Raw genomic sequence first — 24,615 nt, 5'->3', positions numbered from 1 at the left:
GGCAGAGCGTTGTGTCTGTGTCCCCAGGTGTCTCACCAAGATGTTCACTTAGTGGATCGACTGCCTCAAAAGCCTCCTGGGAGGCTTAGTAAACAGTCCAGACCTACTACACTGTCATCTTTGGGGGTGGGCCTTTGCAATCTTCATTTTTATCAGCTTCTCAAGTGATTTTTACCCAAACGTCAGAGTTCTCCATTGGGTCTTAAAAAGAAAAAAAAAAAAAGTAGCATACTATCACCCCACCTCATTTAATTTGCTCCCGGTTTTCATTTTAAATGATTTTCCTTTGCGTATTAACAGTCTCTCGGATACATTTATCTGAGCATTTTTCAGTTCTTAGAACGTTTCACTCGTGTGTGTCTTTTACATCCTAATGACCACCCTGTGACAGAGGAGCCGGGGGGCTTCAGTTAGGGACGCCTGCAGGTGTCAGAGACCAGGTGAAATTGCCGCTGCCCCGCCCTGCCCATTGTTGTTCTTCGTGTAGCTCTCTGAGGGGGTCGTGTGACCTTTGGTCACTAACTAGGATAGGCTCGGTGTCGCACAGGGTCCTGCCTGTGTGTGTTCACTGCTCTACCCTACACCTGCCGCAGCACCTGGCACACAGAAGGTACTTAAGTCAGAATTCGTGGAATCAAAAAAAAAAAACGCCCTCCATGCAGTGACCTACTTCTCTGGCCCTGACTCATGACTTTGGCTTCTAATGTGAGCTTTGGGGCAATTAATTGTTGGCACCTGAATCAAGAGCGTCACTTGGATAAGTAAATGCTCAGTTAAGATCAGGTTGAAAGAAAAGGCTGACTTATTACAACCGGTGATTTAGTTAAAATGACAATCCGTGTTAAAGGGTTTCTGCCTCAGGACACAGTCCTCAAAGGTAAGAACGGGGAATGAAAGCCAGTCAGTAAACTATAGAGACCAGAAGGAAATTGGGCCCTAGACGTCCAGTGTGGCCCATCAATTCAAAGACAATGGTGAAATTATATTCCCCGCTCCCCAGTCCACAGCGGTCTGCGCATGGGCTACCTGTGGCTATAACCCAGCACCCTGCACTTCCTGAGGCAGATGTTCATTCACACTTTTAAATCCTTTCCCCCGACGTTCTACTGTGAAAATGGGGCCATCCTCCGAGCTCTGTCACCAGCTTTAATCCCTGACCTCTCCTAAGGGGTCCCCCTCTCGTGGAGCCTCTGGAATACGCAGCATAGGCTGCTTTTCTTCATGTTTTCGTCTTGCTCAGAACAACGAGTGCCTTCCGCTTAGAGCTGACACACCAGTTGGTCTCACGGTGTGGGTGGGCTTGACGGGGCCGTGCTGAACCAGGTGCTCCTCACGCTGGTTGGCGGCCGAGCGTCACTCACCTTGCCAGTGTCCCCGTCAGGCTCACGAGTCAGAGCTGCTGCGTAACGTGACCCCGCCGACCAGCCACGGCGGCACAGAGGCCGCCCGTGGCACATCATTGCGGCGTGTTCAGCTAGCCGCGGCCGACGTGGGAACGCTGCAGCGTCCGGGCCTGGGGACGGGGGCACGGTGCTACCAGGAGTCTTTCTGAACTTTAAGTCAGAGTCCCTCCTGTCGGTGAAGTGAAATACGACTGAGGGTCAGTTGGTTTTCATGCAGCCGTTATTAATGGACGACCCTCATTCCCCCTGGAGAGCATCTTGGTGACGCTCAGGGGGCAGCCCATGCAGTTCGCTTCCCAGCCGTCACGTTAAATGCGGCCAAAGGTCGTTTGTATTTGTCATATTTATTATTGTACTCGTGCGACTTAATAGTATCCGAACCGATGAAATATGAGCATTTATGAAAAACAAGTTGAATGCTTAGGCTCAGAGTCATTTGCATAAAAACTGCTGTCCAGTTAGGTGTGGATGAGAAACAATGAAAAATTTGCATGAAGGCGTAGAGAGAGTTTTGCAGTTAGATTGCTTTTATGAGTGTCTCAGGTTCTTTTCCCACTTGAAACAATAACGGGGAAATCAGAGATGATGCATTATGGGTGCGATTCAGTCAAGAAGGAGTATAGATCTTGGCCCTTCATCTGTTCATTCATTCATCTACTCATTCATTCAGTAATGAATGTAGGGCCGACACCTGCTAAGTGCCAGGCGCTGTTCTAGGAGTTTGCAGTGAACAAAATTAACAGAAGGCTCTACCTTCATGGAACTTCTGTCCTGGTGGGGGTGGGGAGATAGACAATAGACTAGCAAATAACTACATAGATGCTGAGTCCTGTGGAGGGGAGTGGAAGAGGGAAGGGAGGATAGAGAGTTCCAGAGTGAAAATGGGGCCAGAGAAAGCCTGACTGAAGAAGGAACATTTAAGCAAAGACTCAGAGGGGAGGCAGCAAGCCTGTGGACGTAGGGGAGGAAAGCACTGGGCAAAGGGAATACATAGCAAGTGTAAAGGTCCTGAGGTGGAGGCATCCCAGGCACACTCGAGGAACAGAGAGGCGGCCGGCACGGCCAACGGGGAACAAGGGAGGGAAGGGACCAGGGGTCAGTTCATACTGGCCAGCGCAGCTGCCGTCAAGAGATTTTTGAGGGGAGGGGTAATATGGCGTGACTTGCCTTTTGAAAGAAACACGGGCTGATCTATTGAGAATAGATTGAAGTCAGAGTAGAAAGCGGACCAGGAAGCGAACGAGTGACCCAGAGCTGGTGGCGGCTGGACCAGACGTGGAGCGTAGCAGTGGACGTGCTGAGGAGCAGTGCGATTCTGGGTGTGTTTTGAAGGTAGAGCCACAGGATCTGCTGAGGTGGGGACAAAGATTGGATGAGAGAGAGAAGGATGACGGCGTTTTCTGTTTTTCTTTTTGCCTCCATATCCAGATGGGTGGATGGCGTCGCTATTGAGTGATGAGGTGAAGACTGTAGTCGGAGCTGGTGTGTGGGGTGCGTGTGTCCTGGGGTTCAGTTAGGGGCGTGTTAAGTTGGAGGCGCCATTCGGCATTGAGGGGGAGATGTGGGAGGCGTCGTGGAATATACAGATTTGAGATTCAGAGACAGGACCCAGCTGGAAATAAAGTGGGGAACCCTCAGGGTACACGTGACGTTTACAGCTGTGAGACTGGAGCCCCTGAAGGAGTGAGTAGAGATGAAGGGAAGCAGCCCAAGAACCGAGGTGGGGTGGGGGTGGGTTGTGCCAGTGTCGTGAGGTGGGAGAGACTTGGAAGAACCTCGGAAGGTTCTGGGCCCGAGGGTGCATGGGAACTGCTGTGACCCCAGGCGGACGTGGCGGTGGGGTCCAGACGGGCCTTTGCGTGTGAAAGGCCCCTCTCCTGGACTCGACGGGCACTCTCTGCTTTGCCTTTGCACGTGGCTTTTCTCTCCACCATCCTAGAATGGGTTTTTTTTGGGGGGGTGGGGGGGCGCTGCACAGTGGGTGGAAAAGGCTCCCTGACTCATCCCTGGGGGGCATCTCGACCAGCGCCTCCCCAGCTTCCCTGCCATTTCTCCTGGGGTCAGCTGTTTCCATCTGGAGAACAGTCTCTGCAACCAGCCAAGCGTGACCCCGAGTGACGAGGGTCAATCCAGGGGCCGTCTCTCAGGTCTGCTTCCTGGGAAAAGCAGAAGACCCCGCTTAAGAGATCCGAGATCCGCTACTCAGTCAGAGGAAGGCGGGGGAGGAGCCGGTGCTGGCCACTTCCTCCCGCTAAATCCTCTTGCATAAAACTGGCTTTGAGACTATGGCAGGAGAGGGCGGGTAGTGGCAGCACCCCCTCTGTCTTTGAGGAGTGGCCTTCAGGGACAGAAAGGACCTCTCCTGGGAACCCTTTCTCTCTTTTCCTGGGGGTAAATAACTTACACATTCTGTGTTCCCTGCACCCCATAAAGGAAAGCAGATGGCAGCCTAGTGACGGGAAGCGAATCCGGAATGGAATCCGTACGTTCTACAGAACCCGAGTATAGAGAGACTGTGCGTTCCTGTGCGTATGCAGACACACACGTGCACGCGCAGGATTGCACATGCACACGCACACGCGCACGTGCAGGAGAGGGCGGGTAGTGGCAGCACCCCCTCTGTCTTTGAGGAGTGGCCTTCAGGGACAGAAAGGACCTCTCCTGGGAACCCTTTCTCTCTTTTCCTGGGGGTAAATATCTTACACATTCTGTGCTCCCCGCACCCCATAAAGGAAGGCAGATGGCAGCCTGGTGGCCTGAAGCAAATCCTGAATGGAATTCCGTACATGCTACAGAACCCGAGTATAAAGAGACTCTGTGCGTTCCTGTGCGTATGCAGACACACGCACACACACGCAGGATTGCACACGCACACGCGCGTACGCACACGCACAGTGCTTCTGCGGGCCGGTTCCTCGTTTCCTCGTTCTCATCTCTGGGAGCCTCCACTTCTCCTTCATGCCAGTCACGCTGTGCAAGTTCATGTTTACTTGTGTATTACGCAAGTGATGCGTGGCCTTCCCCTTCCAGAACACATGCCCCATGAGCGCAAAGACCAGGTCTGTTTGTTTTGCTGCTTTGTCCCCAGCGCCAAGCACAGGGTCAGGTATGCAACGGGCGTCGACGGCTCAGTGTCGATGATGATCACGGGAATGCCCGGTCTTGCGTACGGTGTGGACGGGAAGGCTCGCACACCTCACCTTAATGGGCTCCGGGAACAGCTCTGCACGGCAGCACGTGACAGCATGGGACAGCACGTGACAGCACATGCACGTGTGGCGAGTTTGAAACCTGACTCCCAGACCACTGAATACTAAATCAAGTCAGGGCACATTGCTTCATACGGCTGACTTTAGGAAGTTTCTGTCCTGAAGAGCTGAGTTAAAAAAAACAAACAAACGTGTTTTTTCGGGGCGGAAAGGGTGCCTGCCCCCTGAGGCTCGGCATAGGCCAGAGCCCCGCCTTGCAGATTCTCCCTGTGCCTTTGCAGAGCATAGCTTCTCGGATCTTCACAGAATCCCCCAGTTCCTGGCACAGAGCAAGTAGTCAGTAAACAGCAGTCAGATAAACGGGGCAACTCAGGGACAGCCCGAATCCGCGTGGACACTGCCTGTCAGCGCATGAAAGGTTCTGAAACCCTGCGGAGGCGCCGGTCTGGTCTCCGGAGCCTGCGTGCTGAGGGTCAGTGGCCGGCGCTCGGATCACGGCTCTGCCTCTCGCCGGCGGAGCGTCCTCGGGCGAACCGCTGCGCGGCTTCGATGCTGTTGTGTGAAACGTGGCGGGACCCATCTCCTAAAGGTCCGGCAAAGGCTAAACTTGTTACTCCACGTCAAACACTGGGCACAGTGCCTGGCACGTGGGAAACAGACGATCATGAGAATGACACGTGCGGCATCTGGGAAAAGCTGTCCCACGGAGTCCCGGGGGGGACATGCTGGTGACGTGGACGGTTTTCATCCCGCCTCAGCCACTGCCTGGACATGAGTCCATGGGGGCCTCAGTAGCATCTGGCTAGGCCGCCTGTCTGTCCCCGGCAGGGAGGGAGCCTGTTTGTCGGCAGCGTCATCACCCCACTGACACCGCGGTCAGGTGCATAGTGAGTGTGCCCTTCCCGTGGCAGTGGCACCCTGCCAGCCGGGCACACCCAGGCTTTGGAGACGCCCCGGTAGCAAAGGACCCTGAGCTCCCACCAGGCTCCTGCTCCGAAGCGGCTGCCTCTGATGGTTGGCATCCTGGGACGGGCACCAGACGTGGAGTACTCGAAAGCCTGTCACCAGAGCAGGTGCCACATCGATAGGGCTTAGGCGACGCTTCGTCCCAGTGACTCCAGACGTGGGAGTTGTCCCTGGAGTTGACGTAATCATCTTTTGAACTTCTTCGGTCTAAGGCAGCTTAGAAGGGAAGACTTAGCGTCCTTGTAGGATTTTACCATTTGAAAGAGCTTTTCCATCTGGACCTCACGGGAGGCCATCGGTCCCTTTCTGTCCCCAGGCGGGGAATCTGCTTTCTGTGCATTCATGTCTCGACACACTTGTTCGTGTGTGTTTTTTGGCTTCCCTCCCGTTCTTCAGGGGTTTCCTTTAAAGAAAGCAGACCGTCTCAGCCTGGCTAGAGAGGAGAGGGGATGGCATGTGGCAGTGGAACGGGGAGGTGGCAGGAGAGAAGAACAGCGAGAGGCAGAAGCGTGGAGGGGACCTGCGCTGGGGCGCTGCGCGGCCGCTGCTCCGTCCTGCTGGGGCTTCTCCCGCCAGAGCTGGGCAGGTCCCGGGCAGTGACTGTTTCTTCCATGTGTGGCGTCTTCCGGACTTGAGCCACCACACTGAGCAAAGCAGGGAGGGCGTGACGGGGCGAGGCCCGGGAGTGGGGTTCCAAGACTTGTAAAAGTGGAGGCCTGGCTCCGCGCCTAGGGCGGGGCCCCGGGCCCGAGGGCGAGCTCCCGGAAGCCACTTCCGGGCACGGCTCAGTCCCGGAGCACATGTGGGGGGTATGTGTGGCGTCTTCCGGACTTGAGCCACCACACTGAGCAAAGCAGGGAGGGCGTGACGGGGCGAGGCCCGGGAGTGGGGTTCCAAGACTTGTAAAAGTGGAGGCCTGGCTCCGCGCCTAGGGCGGGGCCCCGGGCCCGAGGGCGCGCTCCCGGAAGCCACTTCCGGGGACGGCTCAGTCCCGGAGCACATGTCGGGGGCGGAAGTGCCTCCAGAGCCTGGCTCCAGGCTGGCCATTTATTTGTTCAGGGAACATTCTCTGGGCAGCTCCTTGTGCCAGGCGGGGCGGCAGGCAGGTGGCTGGCTGAGAAGTGAGTGGAGTCAGGCGGTGTCCGGTGGGCGGGGCAGGGGGAGCGGGCGTGGCAGGTGGGGGCCTTAACAGAGTGCCAGGTCCTCTCGCCAAAGGGCCACCTGCCTCCCAGCGTTCCTTTTCCCTAAGTTCGCTGAGCTTCACTCTGCCCTTCCTCCCCATGATTGGTGACACCACGTGAGCAGTGAGCCCACCGTGTCCCCTCCCTCCTTCCTCAGAACCACTTGCTGTGCGACCTTGAGCAAGTGACCTCACTCTGGCCATTTCCTTGCCTGAGCGAAGGGCTGCTTGGCATGGCCTCTGGGGTCCCCTGTCCCTCTCCTGTCCTGGCAGGGTGGCAGGCAACCATGGCAGGGAGTCCCCGCTGGCAGCTTCCTTTGGCCGAGGTCACGGCAGGCCGGGCCAGCCTTCCTGTCGACTGGGTTGCGTTATGAGCCGTCACATGCTGGGTATTTGGAGTTCAAGCCAAACAGGTTTGGGGCACTAATGGCCCCTGGAGACCTCAGAACGTAGTGTAAACGCCCCACGAGGCAGGAACGCGACTGGTCTTTGGGCGCGTGGAAGGCAAGTCGGGAGCCACACTGGGCCCAGGGCCTCCCTCGGAGCTGGAGGGACGGAAGGAAATCCGGCTGCCGGGGGTGCGTAAGCACCCAGAGCGCCCCTGGGGATCGTGGCTCCTTCGCTCCCTTCCTCCCTTGACCCTTTTATTCATGCCCCTCCCTGCGACCCTGAGCGAGTTACTTAACCTTGCTGTGCTCTCGTCCCCTCAGCCATAAAGAGGGCCCAGTAACCCACCCCACACGGTTAAGGGGACAATCAAATGAAAAACACGGCCCGGGCACTGCGAGCAGGGCCCGCGACTCCGGCCCCTCACGCGTTCCCCGCACTCCGCCAGCCCCCACGTCTCCACGGCAGGACCTTCGGTGACTGTCCAGGCTCGCGGCTTCAAGCCTTGGTCCCCGTCCTCTAAGGACCACTTCCATTCTCCTCCCTCGAGCCCTCACACTGGAAAGACTTTCTCAACAAAACATCACTGGGCACTGTGTTCCCCGCCTCCCCCGGCTTCAGAACCAGGCCCTGCTCACATATTGCCTGCACTTGACTCTGCCGAAGGTGTCCCCTAGCCCCACGCTCCCCAACTTCCATGATCAGATGCCCCTCCAGGGACGTTGTTAAAATGCAGATTCTGACTCCAGCGGTTGCGGTGGAGGGGAGGCTAAGTGGCTGCACCTCTAACGAGCCCCCCAGGACTGCTGATGCTGCTGGCCAAGGACCATACTTTGAGTGGATGGATCTAGACCAGTGGTTCTCAACGCTGGCTTTTAAAATTCTCAGTGCCCAGGCCAACTCAGGATCCATAGGGCTGAGGAGCGGGCTTTAGGATGGTTTTCATCTCTCCAAGTGACCCTAGTGGGCATCAGAGTTTGAGAGTCCCATGCCAGGCTCCTCCGCGCTGAAGCGGTTCCAGCCCAAAGCGGACTCCTGGCTTTGTGGCTTGCTTGTGCATCTGTTCTGTGGGCAGAGGCTCAACCCCATCTGGAGTTTTGGGATACTGAGAAGGGCGCTTCTGTGCCCATCGCTCCAAGGACTGTGTCAGGGTGGGGCCCCGGGCTTCGGTGTCAAGTGACCCTGGATTCGGAGCTTGGCCGCACCCCACTGGGCAAGAGATTGTAGACCTTGGGCTTCCTCACCACAGTGCCTACCTCCGGGCTGCTGGCGGGGTTTGAGGAGCCCCAGGAAGCATGCAGAGTGCTCCTGATGCGTCAAGTGCTCAGCGAATGAGGCTATTACGTCTTTTCCTTGCTTGACATCCTCATCTTATAGGCGAGACTACTCTGGCTCAGAGAGGTAGAGGCACTTTTAGAGGCCACACCACAAGGCGAAGGGGAGTCGGGGCTGAAACACCAGGCTCCTGCAACCCAATGCTATGCCACTCCTCTCAAGCCCACTGACTCCCGGCCTGGGGGCCTCATTTGAGTTGGGGATGGGGGGCTGTCCTGGAGCGGAAGGGGCTGCCCAATTTGGGAAGGAGGAGCCAACCATTCCTGGAAGTGGCTGATGGCTGGTGGCAGGAAGCAAGCAGTGGTTCCTGCAGCTCCTACCTGCGAACCTTCACCCTGCCCCCAGGGAGTGTCAGCATCATCCCAGGTCGTCTTACCTGGGCACCTGTGCTTCTCCCTTGCCTCCGGCAAAAGTGTAGAACATCAGACGCTGATTTCAATAGCTCCGAGGTTTTATGGAGAGTCGTGTAAAGCTCCTGCGGGGGCTGTGTGGCCCAGCCGGCTTTGGGGATTGCATTCCGGAAGGTCTCACCTGCCACATGCAGAAGGAAGAGGTGGAAGCAGGGCGTGGCAGGCAGGGGTCTTAACTCCATCCATGGGCAGCCCGGGCGGGGAGCGTGGAAGAGCCTGTGGGACTGATGGGGACTGGGAGCCCTGGAGAGCGTGTCCTGGAAATGCCAGCTCCTCCCCTCCCCCTCTCTGCCCTCCTCGACTGGACACTCCTTAACCCTGCCCTCTGGACCCTCACCCCAGTCCCTCGCTTCCCCTCCTCTCTTGAACTCACTGCCTTCGGGAATTTCCTTTGGCCTCGTCTTAGAAGCTGCTGCTACCGGCCACCAGCAGCCCGTAGGCTGCTAAATGCCATGGTCATGGTCAGTGGTTCTGTCTCGTCTTCCTCGGCCCATCGGCAACTCTGGACACCGTTAATCCTCCCTCTTGCTTGAAGTAGTGGCCGCCCTTGACACTGCCCTCTTCAGCTTTCTCACCCCCAGCCCCGCGTCCCATCCCCAGGCCCCGGACCCCCTCCTGTCTCCACTCCCCTGCGCACCCACCCAGTCCACCCGGGGGTGACGAATTCCAAACTCACCAGTGGACATGCTCATGTATTCACTTTCTGTCTCCGCTAGGACGTTGCCTGGGAAGGCGGGGTTGGGACCCTGACCTCTCAGCTGCATCTCTGGCACTGACCCCGTGCTGAGTGACAGTAACTGCTCATCCGGGGGGCTGCATTTAACAGCTCTGAGAGGAACTGGGCCAGGAGGCTCCCAGGAGTTGGGGCAGGTGGGATCGGCCTCCCTACCTGGCGAGGAAGTGAGGGCAGCCCTCTCCTCTGTCACATTCCCCGCAGTCTGATCAGGGAGCCGTCCCTTGTGTTAACAAGTTCTTCGTGGACGATGGCAGGGTAGCTGAGCATCTTTTTATCTAAATTGGCTTTGGATTTCTCTGTGAATGGCCTCTTCATGTCATTAAAGTATCTGTTCAATGACTGGATAGGCTTTGCCCATTTTTATTTAGTTTTTGTTGTTTTTGTTGTTACTTCATCTCCCTGGTCCCTACATCCGCTGTCCCAGGGAAGGCCCTGGAGCTGAGGAGCTCAGGCACGTGGCCGCCACTCTGTGATGTCACCTTGTCCCCAACTCCCCCAAGCCCAGGAAGACCCCTGGAGGTGAGGGAGCCCCCTTCCCTCGTGGCTCATTAGCTCATGGAGACGCCCCAGGCAAATGAACCGCGGCGGTTAGTTAGATCCTTGGGCGTCCTTCGTCACCCTCTCTGCTCAGGACTCGAGCAGGAAACGTCCCCTCCTGGAAGCTTTCTGTGTTGTCGTCTTCTCCCTGACCTTGGCCTTCACACCCTTCAGTTTAGTTTCTCGTGTGTGGTCAGCGTCTCCTGATGCCTCCTGTACCAGAAACCGCGGGGAGCAGAACGAGAATGTGGTCGCCCGGGACCCCGGAGCCCCACGTCTCGGCTTCGCATGGGCTTTGCCCTCCCTCCAAAGAGGCATTTTTCCTCCCTGGGCGACACAAAGTCACATGCACACTCTGCAAGATGAAGAAATCTGTGTCTTAGTCACTAAAGCTTCCTTGGCAGAGCACCTGACAGGTAGTAGACGCCCTACCGCATGCTGGGCAACGGTCTAGGTGCTGGGGATACGTCGGTGACAAGAAGCTTCTGATGGAGCCAGTACACAAACAACCAAGTAGATACAGAGTATGTTGATGGTGATGAATGCAATCAAGTTCAGTAGCGCCCCCTTATCCGTGGGGGACACGGTTTAAGACACCCAGTGGATGTCTTAAACCACAGATAGTACCAAACCCTATTTTTTCCTATATGCACATACCTACAATAAGGTTTAATTGACAAATTAGGCTCAGTAAGGGATTCACAACAATAATTAATAAAATAGAACAATTATAACAACATGCTGCTATAGAAGTTATGTGAATGTGGTTTCTCTCTGTCTCAAAATACCTTACTGTACCTTCATAGAGCATGAATGTTCTGGACAAGGGGCGAGTCACGGCCCGGGGTGGGGTGAAGTGAGAGATTTCATCTCGTGACTCCCAACGGTACACATTTCACGCTTACCAGCTGTTAATTTCCGGAATTTCCCATTCAATATTTTTGGCCCGTGGTTGACTTGCAGGTAACGAAACCGTGGAAAGTGAATCCACGAGTGGTGGGGGGCGGCCATCGTAAAACGGACTGGAGGCTGAGAGTTCGGGGCTGGGGGAGGCGCACTGAGGAGGCGGCGCTTGGGCGGGAACTTGAAGGGGGGCGGGGTGAGCCCCTCGACCTGGGGTCTGCCTTCCAGGCAGGGAACGGCAGGCGCCCAGCCCCGGATTCGGGAGTGGACCGGAGGAGACACGAATGGCTGAATGAAAGAATGGGTGCTGCTTCCAGGGCCAGGAGCAGATCAGCTCTTCCCGTTTGGTGCCTTCAGACCATTGAGGGTTCTGACGACTGAGAAATGATCGTCCCAAGGAGACGATGCTCTGGAGGCCGCCATTCATGAGCCCTCACCACGAGCCGGGCCCTGGGCACTGGGCACGAGCCGGGTGTGCTAGAGACAATCTCTCGCGTAACTGCTCCCCGCCTGTCCAGATCGGGGGGGACTGGACCGCATAGGAGGCCCCACTGGGCTTTAAAAGTCCATGCGTTTTTGTTCCATGCAAGTGAAGTTTCCAGAAAGCTGAAGAGTGGAGAGCATTCTGTAAGTGGATGGAGAACTCTGAGCAAAGTCTGGGTGGAACAGACCTCTCCCGACCCCACCCACCATGGCTTTAAAAAGTTAAACCACAGTGTATGACACTTGTAAAAGTAATGCTAGATTCCCCTGCTTTTTCTAAAAAAAGCCATTCTTGTCCAGCCCCTTCTTGGTGTTGTGCATTTAAAATTACGAGTCACACCAGGTTTCCGGAGGGACGTCAGAGGGGGCCTGTCGGGTTTGTCTTCTGTCTCCCGCTCTGGATGGGCCAGGTTTCCCGGTGTCTGAGAAGCCCATGCAGGGGGCATTTCTTGGTGTGTAGAATCCCTCATTTCTTCAGGCAGTAAGTTTAGAGGGTCTGCTATTCACTCACTCAAAACTAGGTTGCGGTGATGCACAGACCCCACCCCGTCCCGCAGGCGCAGGGGAGGCCGGCATTCATCAGCATTCCTGGGACAACGGGAACCAGCTCTGTAGGGACACGTGCCGAGAGCACCCCGGAAACGTCTCCAGAGCAGCAGTTCTCAAACCTGGTCCCATGCTGGAGTCACTGGGGGGCTTAAAACTACCGGGGCCCGGTCCCCCGCCGCCCCCCGCTCCCAGAGATGCTGGTGTCAGAGGCCTTCTTGGGTGAATCTAGTGAGGAGCAGGCTGGCGGCCACCAGGACGAGGCTCTGAGTGGATGGGCTGAGAGAAGCCCGTGCAGCCGGGGTGACAAGAGCCGAAGGGAGTGAGACAGGGCCGGGGCGGTCAGCTGGCCGGGTTATGTGTGTTACGAACTTGGCCCCCATCTGGGCGCCCGGATTGACAGTTGCAGCAGGGGTGTGCCACCCCCTGATTTACTGATGTTTGGGAAGAGGCAGGCCGGTCTTCTGTGTAACAGGTGGGAGGGGACGGAGCGTGGGATGGGGGCACCTGTGAGGCGTGTGGCAGCCTTGTAGGAAACCAGCCGGGGTCCGAGCAGACAGAGCCGGCAGGGCGGTGGCCACGTGCCCCTCTGATGCTCCACGTCGTCACACCACTAGAAGCGTCCCACAGGTGCCGAATTCCTCTCAGAAGCCAAAGTGCTCTCACGACCTGGTCCCTCGGCTCCACCCAGCCACGCTCTGCATCGTCAGGCCAGCAGGGGTTGCCTCTGCTTTATAGACGGGGACACCGAGTGTCGGAGGCCGGGGTCACACAGCCAGTGAGCGTTTGAGGATGGGAACTTGCACTCAGGTCTGTAACGGCCATGCTGCCTCCTCCGGGGTTATGACTTCTCGGCATGGGTCACACACCCAGCAACCTTCATGCAACAAGACCACCCCCACCCCCCACCAGCCCCCAACAACCACCGCGATCCAAACATTATGCAGATAGATATCAGAGCACCACTATGTGCCGTGCAAGGAGCTTTCTCTAAATTTAATCATCACAATAACCCTTAGAAATTGCTATTGCCATTTGGCAGATGGTAAAACCGGAGCTCAGAGGTCCGTGGCTTACTGAGGTCCCACAGCTAGCGAGTGGGAACCAAGAATCTCAAGGTCTTCGCGAGTTCGCAGCTGCTGTGCTGAGGACTGGGGAGATTGTGTCTGCGTCCTCCGCACTTTACATCTTAGCTCCAGGCGGCCCCTGGGCTCTTAAGAGTTCTCTGACCAGAGACAGGTTTCTCCTGATCAGGGAGGAGACTGTCCTGCTGGCCATCACTGCCCTAGTCCTAACGGGAAACACCCAGGTGGTGACGTGGTGTCCCCCTCACCCAATCGTAGCCCATGGAGCCGAAACGCCAGGGCTTTGCTTTCCCAGGAAAGTCTTCTCCTCTGTCTGAGCCTCAGTTTCCACATCTGTGAAGGGTGTAAAAGTGCTTGTTCTTCCTGCTTCCTGGGCTGCTGGGGGCTGCAGAGATGACAGCTGAGAAAGTACTCGGGAGTCACGTGGGCCATGTGCATGTCAGGCAGCGGCTGAGGGGCAGCGAGCGGTCCCTGCCTGCAGGGGCCTTGCCCCGCCGTGACTGCTCTGCCCGGGTGGATGCCTGGGGGCGCGGAGAAAGCAAGTTCCCTGGTGGAAATGGCTGCGGCCGAAGGAGCCTGAGGGTGGCAGAGAAGCAGAAAAATGCCCGATAGCGAGGAGGGCTGGGAAGTCAGCAGGTGTCATCTTTGATCCGGGTTTTGTGTGTTTAATAGATGTGTGGTGACGGTGACGGGAAGAAGCTGGGAATTAATGACGAGGGCTGCCTGTCTCCAGGGCCGCTGCTCGTCCTACATTCTGCTGGGGACATTTTCTCAGAGAGGGTACAGTGTCAGGGAACTGCAATGTGCCGGGACTGTCCCATATTCCCCAACGGCACAAAGGTGTGCAAGTCATCCACGCTGTCCGGCAGCCTCACAGCGGGCTGTCCCCTCCCGCAGCTGGCCGAGGGACTGTGCTCACACTGGGGCGGTCAGCCCACAGACCGCCTCCTGGGCCTCGTAATCCCCGTGGGTCTTGGTGGCCCATCTGAGGCACAGGGCTGCCGCTGAGCGCTGAGCATTGGGCCTCTGTCTTCTGCCTTGAATCTTTCTCGGGTGATGGAATGAGCTGACCCCAGACCTGGATCATATAGCCTCGGGGGAGAGATTCACTCAGGGGCAGCCCCAGCCTTGACTGACTGACAGGCGGTCAGGGGGAATCTCCGTTGTGAAAACAGCAGGTCCCTGTGTCTCATCGAGGGCTTCTCTCTGGCACCTTCATTAGTCGTTTGCCTGTTTATACGTTCATGTATTTTAATAGGTACATAATTAATAGGTACATACAGACTTGTCAAGTCTGGCACTGTGAACATTTTGAATTGGATCATTCTTTGTCATGGGTGTGTTGTGGGTGCATTGGGGGGTGTTTACCAGCACCCCAGCCCCACCCTCTAAATGCCAGTAGTGTCCTCCCTCCCCTCAGACGCGACGACCAAAACAGGCTCCAGGCACGGCCAGTGTCCTGGTTGAGAACCACTATCCTACATCCTGTCTCAGCTTGGAGACTGGCCCTGTTCCTATCCCCTGCTCCCTCGGGCAGAGCTGGCTCCCAGCCAACACCTGGAGCAGGTGAACTACCTGGAAGTTCTTGCCCACCTCACCTCCCACCCCTCCTCACCTGAGGTCCTGCTCACTCCCATTCTTCTATCTAGAGGGGCCGACTTGGGACCTGGGACAAGTCACCATGCTCCCATGCCCCTAGCTGTAAATTCGGGACATCCAGAGTACTCGCCTTGGTAGGTCGTAAGAAGAGTAAGATACTTGATCTATATAAAATACTTAGCACACTTCCGGGCATGTAGCAAGTGCCACATCTGCCGTTCCTATTCAACAAATAATTATTTTTGTTGTGTCAAGCTGGGGCTCTCACAGCTCGTGAGAGGGGCAGACACAGCATCCTGTGGTTTCAATTCAGTATAACAAATGCTGTGACGGGGAAGTGAGAGGGGCAGTAGGAGCCGGCGGGAAGGACACCTCACCCGGGGAATAAAGAAGGAAGGCTTCCTGGAGGAGGGGGTATCCCAGCCAGAACCTGAAAGATGAGAATGAATTAGCTGGGTGAAAGAAGGGGAAGAATAACAGTCTAGGTTACTTCTATTTAAAAAAAAAAAAAAAATTCCTGAGAAAAAATCCAATTTAATAGGCTGTAGTAGCAAATAGGGTCGAACTATGTCACAGGATTCGGGTTCATATGCCCTCTGTGGTCTTCAGCATCAAAGTGGGGACAGAGGCACAGGGAGGCCAGCGCAGAGGCCTAGTGTGGGACTGGGCCCTCCCTCCACTCCCCACCGCAGGCGATGGATGTGACTTGGTGCTGGGGACCTCCTCAGGCCCTTGGAGGGAGCAGTTCAGCTAGAGGCCTCCAGAACGGCCCTGCTCAGCGCAGCGTCTGGTGGAAGCCACCGTGGCCTGGGAGGCGGGGAAGGGGGCGCATGGAGCCTGTGGAGCGCATGCGGGTTAGAGCTCGAATCCCCTTGGCCTCAAGGGCCCGGAGAGGCGGTGCAGACACTGGGCCTCCCGGGTGCTGCCTGGGGCACCGCTGGGCCCTGGGTGATGGTGTGTGTGTTCCTCTCTGCGCAGCTACAGTCTCCGCCTGGCGACCCGATGCCCCGCGTCAGCCGCCCCGTACGTCACCAGGCAGTGCAGGAGTGTCAAGGCCGCGGCGGCAGTTCAGCTCCAAGGACCGCTCTCCAAAGAGTAGAAGCTTCATCTGCTCCCTGACAGGTACGACAGGTACGAGGAGGGTGGAGTAAGTTCCGGAACCATCCAGTGGCTCTGAGGGAAGAGGGGCCCGGGCTTGGGTCTTGGGGTGGGCTGGGAAGGAGAGGAGGGGGTGGGCGTGATGGCTTGTGGAGCCCTGCCTGTGTGCCCGGTGGGGCACAGGGCTTTCCTGCACAAGGGTGCCCAGCAGTCCAGAGGGCGGACCCTGGACCACCTGGGCTCAGATCCCAGTTCTGCCGCTTACTGGCTGGAGGACCTCAACAAGTTACTCAATCCCTCCGAGCCTCAGTCTCCACATCTATAAAATGGGGACAACAATAGTGCCTACTTCGTAGGACTGTGAGAATGACAAGTGGCGAATGTACGCAAAGCACTTAGAACAGAGCCTGGCACGTAGTAAGCACTGGGTAAGTGTAAGCCATCATTGTCATAATAGTGATAATAATACTCAACACTTACAATGAGACCTGGGCTTTAAGCAAGAGTGAGCTGAATTCTGAAACTTTGGGGTCTTTAGTGTCGTGCCTTCCTCTCTTCCACTCGCCCTCCCAGCCCCATAGCCTACTCACTCCCTTCCTTAGAGTTCGAGTTTCTGGGCTTGGCCTTATTTCTCTGGGGGTTGGGGAGAGGCATGAAAATAAAGCCCGCCTCCCCCTGAGAGTCTGTTGTCTGTGGTGGGAACGGAGCCTGCCTCTCGGGAGCCAGCTCCTGAGAGGGGATGTGAGGTTGAGCTGGGCCACTGTGGAGCAGAGTCGGAGTGGACACTAGATAGCACAGAACTGGAGGGCCCTGGTCACCCCGCTTCCGCTCCCATTTTACAGATAGAAAAATTGGGGCTCCCCTGCCAGCAGCTCTCTTTCTAGCCCCATCAAGAGGTTTTTTGGGGGTTGAGACTGACACAGTGCTGTGGTTAAGGGCACGCTTTCTGGAGATGAATCCTGGCTCCAGGAATGCTGGCAGGTACTTCTCCGTGTTTTGAGTTGCCCATCTGTACAATGAGTGTATCGTAAGGATGGTGCAGGTTGGTTAGTCCATGAAAAACACTTAGGAAAGTTCCTGGTCTATAGTAAGCCTTCCATAAATCAGCGCTACTACTATTATTAGTCTCACTGCATTATTATATTATCGTTATTATTAGTAGTAATAATATTAATAGCAGTTATTAGTAGTAATAATGATGAGGACCAGGTCCACCAGGTGAGAGAACTGAACTCCTGAACCCCGATTCCAGGCTTCCATTCAACCCAATGCAGCAAACGTTATTACGTGCTCACTCGCGCCTGGCTCTGTGCCAAGTATTGTAAGTGGGGTTCCCACAGAGGAAGCACATGGGCTAAGCCATTCCCTCTCGACAGAAAGCGTGCACAGGCTCTGCAGTGCGTTCGACCTGAGTTCAAGTCCTACCTCTGCCATGTGTCATCAGCCTGACCTCATAAAAGTCACTTCTTCTCTCTGAGCCGCCATTTCTTCCATGCACAATGGGGATCTGTGTCACCTGCCACCAGGGTCGTGAGCATTCGAATGAAATCAAGTGACAGCGTAGCTACTTTGGAAAACTGTTTTGACAGTGTTGACTGAAGCCGAACAGCCACATACTCCAGGACCCGGCAGTTCTCCTGCTAGAGGTCCACTTGGCAGAAGCACGTACACGTGTGCACCCGAAAACACAATGTTCGTATGTCATACACGCACACCCTACACCCAGCATTCCGCTCAGCGTAAATATGTACGCGTCTTTTAGACACATAGACAATGTCCTAGCGGCATTTCTCACGATGGCCCCAAACTGTGCGTTGGCTGCGGACTAGGCAGGTGAAGGTGGCATGATCCTACAACAGAACCCTGTAGCAAGGAGATGGAAAGACCGACACCACGTGCTCGGAACTGACAGATCTCAGACACACTCAGCCGAAGAAGCCAGACACGAGGGAGAGGCACTGACTGGTTCCATTCATTTAAGTTATAAAATGGACAAAATCAATCTATAGGGATAGAGGTCAGGATAGTGGTTATTCTGAGGGTGAACGGTTATCCTACCGGGGGCCTTGGCGGGGGGCCGATGGGAACTTGGCCCTGTTCCACTTCCTGGTCTGGGTGCTGGTTACACAGGTGTGCTCTCTGTGAAGTCAGCAAGTTGTGCTTTTCCCCGTGTAGGTGGCACACGTCGATAAATAGTTTAAGTGGAAAACTCGAACGAGATAGTGCTTGTGGCTGAATGTGCAGCCGCCGATATCATTGTTTTGTTTTGTTTCCTTTTTGTCTCCTCAGTACCCGAAGTCCGGGAATCAGTGAAGCCAAAGGGACTGGCCTTCTGCTCTGTGGGGGGATGATCCTCTTCCAGTTCATCCAGTTCACGAGCCTGCGAGAGGGAGGGAGGGAGAGAGTGCGTGCGTGTGTGAGTGAGTGAGTGTGCGCGCACGTGCGAGTGCGTGCAGTCTTCGGACGAGCGTCCTGAACCCCAGGGAGGCGGGGAGGCAGCTGGTTCCACACAACAGGTGACTTAGGAGCAGCCCCCCGGGACCATGTTCTGCAGCTCGTCTTCCTGTGGGGCTGGGGCCTCCCCTACTATGCAATTTTTAAAGAGCTCCTTGATCCTGCTTTTTTGCTTCTCGAGTTGTCCTTTGCCATGGTGGGGACCTTAGTCTGGCCCAGGGGTCAGCCCCAGTCCTATCTGAGGAAGGCCTCCTGGAGGAGGCCAAACTCCCCTTCCGACCACCCCACGGCCCACCTCCCTCGCCCCCCAGCACGTCTGGGAATCAGTAGCGTGTAGACACGTTGGAGCCTCGCCGAACCCCTGCCTTGGCCTGCACAATCCGAGCTGCTGGCTCCGGAGTCACTTCCAGATTCGAGGGTGTACTCAGTCCAAGTGCATCTGGGAGAAAACCCTTGTCCCAGTTTATAGGTCAGCGTCCTCCTGTGGGAGATGCAGGGCACGGGGCCTTGTGGCGGGCAGGGGGCCATGTCCTATGTGCTCCTTTGCCTCGCTTGGTGGGACCATCAACACTCGTGTTGTCCGAGCTTCTCCAAGGAGCTGAAAAGAGACACGAACAAACAAATTGGGAAATGAAAAATAAGTTGGAGGATTAAAAAGCACATGGGGGGAAGAAAAAGACATTTCCAGAAGCCATCGATGGCCTGCCAGGGAATGACGAAGGCGGCTCCTGCTCTCTGGTGGGACAGCCCGTGCCTCAGAGAAACGGGTCAGCTGAGCGAGGAGTTTGGGCCCAGTTCCGTGAGGGTCTTGGGTGTTGTGCCTTTGGGGCAGACCCTAGACGAGGGTGTCCGAGATCACTCTGGCGCTGTTTCTTCAGCTCCATGTTCAGTGGTGATACATCCAACCCCAAGTGGAAGGAAGGGACTTTGACGAATACGAGTGGTCACACACAAATAAAGGGACTTTTTTTTTTCAGGGCTACTATGGTTGATCTTGCAACTCTGTAAATATGTACGTAGACACTTTTAAAAGCACGTATTTATGTCCCTGACTGTAAATGCCCCATTTTTAAAGTTTTATAACTTGTGTTATTTAATTACTCAGTCGACCGGTTGCAGTGTGGGCTCTGATAATGGTCCAGGAGAAAGTTGTCGTGACATCCTCACATGGGCAGAAAAGTGCTGACCGTTGGCCTACGTCACAGTTGTCCTATTTCCCATGCAGCTAAAGATCGTTGTTCGTTTTAAATTTTCGTAAACTGGAGGGAATCCTTTTGCTCACTCCTGAAGTTAACCCTCCCAAGCATGAAAATCTGTGGCTGTTCCTTATCCCAACAATACGATTTTGTCCTATAAATGTCAACACTCATGAACTGTACCCGGCCTCTCAATTCTTGAGGGTTTTCCCCTCTCGGCAGCGAGGAAGGCTTAGGAACCCAAAACGTCAAAAGTCACCTTCAGCCAATGGCAAATTCTGGAAATGTTTGGGATGTGGGGTTTGGGGTGCATGTGCAAATGTGCTGGTCAGCTTTCAACCCTGAGACCGTCAGGAAAATGCCTACGAGTGTTCCAGTCATGAAAAAGGGATGTGTTTTTATCAAGAGGAGTGTTTCTAGGTCTGTGGTGGCTTTGGAGCGTGGGTTTGGATCTCGGGAGAGGACAGTTCTGTATCTGCCATGTGAAGAAAATTAACAATAAAAGTGTGAAGTGCGATTGATTGTAAGGAACAGCCGTGGGACTGATGGTTTTGGCTTTTGTGTTTTGGCTTCCATTGTCGTTGGGGGTGGTAGTGGGCTGGGGCGTGGGGGCCCAGAGGGCTCCATTCCAGCAATGAGACAAAGCTAAGGTTGTGGAGAAGCTCCCTGTGGAAATATTTTCCCTGGTGAGCGAGGTTACTCTGAAGTGATTTACTTCAAATCACTCACTCCTGCCAGGAGTAAGTTAGGCTAGAGAGGCTGCCTGCGACTGTAAATATATTTTCTTTAAACAGCTTTATCGAGATCTAATTCATACACCATACAATTTACGCATTTACGTGCACGCCTCCATGGTGTTTAGCTTACAGAGTCGTGCACCTATCACAGCTATCGATTTTAGAAGATTCTCATCCCATGCCTCATCCCTGTGTCTCCCCAAGCCCCCGGACTTTTGCTCCACCCCAGATGCGTGGTCATAGCAGAAGTGTAGATTGAAAAGTACGGGCTCAGGGGTCACCTGCCTGGGGTAAATGCCTGCTTTGCTCCTTAATGGCCGTGTGACCTTGGGCTGGTCACTGACCTCAGCTTGGTTCCTCGTTTGTACAGAGGGATGGTCACTATACCTCTGTTCTAGTGAGGATGTAAATTAGCTACCATTTTGTCTCTTTAAGGTGAGTTCACTTACCTGCCTCTGGGATCACCTGTGGCTGATTGTTGAACAAGAGATTCTTGGCCCCCAGGCCCACATCCGCTGAATCAGAACCCCCGAGGGTGGGTCCGGGCCACCTGCGTTTGTCAACTAGCTCTGCCCGTCCCACTGAGTTTAATGTCCACTAAGGTGGAGGACTGTGGCTATAGAAATGACTGGAAATTTACATTCCTGGCTTGAGCCAGACCGCCGGGGCCCCGTGGGTGAGCCAGGTGCTCCCGGTTAAGGCTGATTAGGGTGAAAAGGAAGCTTGAGACCACAGAGCTGCTTGGCTGAGGGACTGGGAAGCGTGTCTCTGAGCTCCTTGCCCCGAAGAGGGAGGCCTGGGCCCCCTCAGGGGTGAAGCAAAGGCAGAAAAGCAGTGGTCTGGGGTGGGGTGTTGGGGTGTCCAGTTCCCTTTGGCCTCTGGGTGCTGAGGGTGTAAGTCTGCTAGGCCAGGGGACTGGAAGCACCGAATGCCCCAAATACTTTGCTTGCCAAAGCTCAGCTGAGAAGGTGAGCTGCTGACCCCCAGCTGGAGGTGACCTGTGCTCCCAGAGGGTGACGTGGCCTGGGGTTCACGTGACCCCTCCCTTACAACAGGCTGGCAGGGGTGGGCATGAAGCGCCCAGGGCAGTGGAAACTGGAACCTGCAGCCCGGATGGAGTACAAGGTGAGTTTCTCGCTTTTCCTCCTCATCCCGCCTAATCAGCAGGAGGCCAGGTAAGGGGCAGTTTTGCTGGCAGGGCAAGGTCACTCCTGGTTATATGACTTCCTGTCAGCAGGACCTGGGGGCCACCGAGAGTCAGCACTTGCACAGAGCGAAACATGAGGGTCTTCTTAAATATTGTACCCTAAACTCCTTACTTGTCTCCCCCAGCTCTGGTCCTGGCAGCCTGTGATGCTGTGTGTTGCTCTGGGCTATGTGAATGTCTCTGAATTCCATCATGTCGCTCTAGGAAACCTCCAAGGGCTTCCCGTTTTCTGGTTTAGGATCCTGTCTGGCCCCAGCCTCACCCGGCACGGCCCCCCAACCCCTCCGTCTCTGTTCTAGCCAGAGCAGTTGTCTTTCTGTACCTGGGCCACATAAGCTCTCTCTGCCACAGGGCCTTTGCGTGAACTAATCCCTTTGCCTGCAGTGACTTTCCTCCCAATGGCTACGTGGCTCTCAGTCTGAGTGTTGTCTCCTCAGCCTCCTTCCTTGACCACTCAGTCTAAAGTGGCCTCCTGGTCACCTGTCACTGGGCCTTGTTGATCTTATTTACTACCTGAGATTTTCCAGTTTCTCAGTTTCTCTAGAATGTCAGGCCCCTAAGAGCAGAGGAACCCTATCTGTCTGTCCCCATGCTGGCTTCGGTATCCATTACCCAGGAGGCCCTCAGGATTCACCATGGGATGCACGGAGAGGCATCCATGGGAAAATGTGACCTCAGACGAACCCTTGACAAGTGGGAATCAAATGCAGCTGTGAGAAAATGTCTGGCTGGCAGTTTCCAAGCTGGGTGGAAATGAGGCTTTCAGTAAGATCGTGAGGCATTACTGTCCAGGTAAATTGTTTTTCTTCCCAAGTGAAGGCCAAAAGGTATTGGCTAGCTTCATCACCTGGGGTTCTAAAGAATGCACTGCATAAATCAGTTACAGTAAAGAATTTACTTCCAGTCGGGATGGATGCCCGCAGCCTGTGAGGGTTAGGGACAGCAGGATGTCAAGGGATAACGATGTGATTTATCGCGTGAAGTCCCTGGACGAACCTCCATCCTTGTCCCTCTGGCTTTCTCACAGGTAAAATAGGAGGGTTATAGGGACTAGTGCAAGGCCCTGAGTTATGTCCTCCTCAATCCTGGGCTTTACACCTTGAAGGGCCTCTTAGAGGATATCGATTAATTCTGGGGAGAGGTTTTGAAGCATCATTTTGAATCTTAATAAGAGGGGCACCATGAATTCTGCCAATATCAGTTGAAGATTTTGCCCGTAAAGAAGATGGCGATTGGTCTAATAGGGATAATCACTCTCAGATTCAGCTGCTGTACCATCAAAAGAGGAATAAGAGATGTTGAAAGGCCATTTAATTCACCTAATGGGCCATTCTGTCAGTTACCATCAACTCTAACATTATTTCCCCCTTTCTCGGGCAAAGGATATTCCAGCATGATACTTGACTAGGAAGTTTTGGCCGCATAAACGGGTAGGAGCAGAAGAACGAGGGAGAAAACAATGTTTGTCTCTTAAGGGGCCTAAGCAAAGAGGAATAGGTTCAGAGGTATGAGCCTTTCGAGGTTTATTTGAAGTCCCCGCTGTGGGAACTGGTTACATTGGGGTTGTTTTATGACGTAGGGTTGAGTGCCGAGAGTGTAGCGCCTGTGTCAGGGAGAGTAGAAACAGTTTCTTTACCGATTCGAAGAGAAATGTCGCCAAGCCGATTTCAGAGGAAGGATTGGGACAAGCCCGCGTAGCTCCTTGGAGGCCGCCACTGAGGACGAAGCCTCGGGGAGGCTGGTTAGGAGGCCGAGAACATCTGAAACGCTTAAACTACAGCAACTCCTTTTCCAGTGTCCTGGCTCTTGGCAAAAATGGCAAGTTTCGCTTCGGGCCTCTCATTTGCAAGGACTGGAAATTAAAAATCGTGGCAATCTTATTTCTAGGTGACTCATCTAGAATACGGGCGCGCCAATGGGCCTAATTAACCAAATCCAGGGCGGACACGGTCTTCTATTCTTTCCTGGTCCTCTCAACTAGGGGAGAAAGATCTCCATTCAGCCCCTTAACAAGGAATCAAGTTGCCGAGTGGAGCCAACATCCGAAGGAAGACCAGAATTTTCCTTGAAAATGCCCCGAAGTCTTATAATAGTCATGAACAGATTCGTCAGACTTTTATGATTTTGCTCCCATCAATGGGCTTCGGGAAAAGCCTCAGGAATCGCTTGGTGTAATTTTCAAGCCAGTGTTCTAGCTTCTTCCCCCAAATTGGAGGCTTGCTTTTCTAAGTCCCTTTCCGGATACTCCCTTCTGGCAATTCTCATCCATCGTGGAGCCGGGCCTTCACCGACTAACACGTGAATCAGCTGACATAAGTCAGAGAACCCAGCCTGACGGGCCAGGATAATAATAGGAAATTCCTCAGCCAACTTGCCAGAATCCTCAGGTACTTTAGGGAATTTCTTTACAATGGCTCGTCATGCCGCTTTAGTCAAGGGCACGGGTGAAGTTTGGGGTCAGTTAGGGTCCCCGAAGGGTTTGATTCTAAATGAGAACGTACTGATCAGAGGAAGAAAAAGGAGAGAATTCAAGGGAAAATGGCAGCGGAGGAGGAACGGAAGGGAAGGAAGGTAGCCATGGAAGGCGAGGTGGCCTCGAAGGTGGAGACGGAGGCAAAGGAGTAGAGGCGGCCGAGCAGGAGCAGGACAGTGCCGCAGCGGAAGAGCATGTGACTTCCGATGCCCTTTAAAAAAAAAAAGTTTCAGTAGCCTGTTCATTTCAAGACTGTATTTCCCAAAGAGGTAACTTCAGATTCTTGGTCTCATCGGCAACCCTCCAAATACCCTTCAAAACAGGCATTCCACTCAGCTTGACCAGTTTTCGTGCTATTATTGTCTAATGCGGTTTTAAGAAAAGTACGTTTGAGAATCTCGAAAGATCCTCCGAAGTGGCCAATAATTTTCTGAATGACTTGTAGTCATCTCTGTCCGTTTCGTTAAATATGCACATGAAAATTGTCTACTGCTTTTAACCACATGTTCCACCAGTGTCCCTGGCAGAGGAGGGTCGGTCTTAAAGTATTTGGATAGCTGAGATCCCATTTTTTTAGAGACTTTTCTCTAGAGCAAAAGCCCAATTAACAACAGCTGCAGCAATCTGCAGGTCAGACACCAGCCAGCCTCACTCTAGGACAGTCTGATCCC

The 24,615-nt window shown here is 54.6% G+C and overlaps 1 protein-coding gene across 3 annotated transcripts in view; it reads left to right on the top strand.

Moving 5' to 3' along the window:
• Window positions 1-20,058, top strand: part of PRDM2 (PR/SET domain 2) — a 97,595-nt gene extending 77,537 nt beyond the window's left edge. For all 3 annotated transcript variants that reach the window (XM_025048548.1, XM_015591350.2, XM_015591351.2), the window contains 2 exons: window positions 15,758-15,901; window positions 18,167-20,058. In XM_025048548.1, coding sequence (XP_024904316.1) covers window positions 15,758-15,878 — 121 coding nt within the window. In that variant the 3' untranslated portion in view covers window positions 15,879-15,901; window positions 18,167-20,058. The remainder of the gene's footprint in view (window positions 1-15,757; window positions 15,902-18,166) is intronic.
• Window positions 20,059-24,615: the final 4,557 nt, after the last annotated feature.

This window comes from Pteropus alecto, unplaced genomic scaffold, assembly GCF_000325575.1.
Source record: "Pteropus alecto unplaced genomic scaffold, ASM32557v1 scaffold125, whole genome shotgun sequence".
Lineage (NCBI taxonomy): Eukaryota > Metazoa > Chordata > Mammalia > Chiroptera > Pteropodidae > Pteropus > Pteropus alecto.
This window is presented reverse-complemented; position numbering and strand designations above follow the sequence as displayed.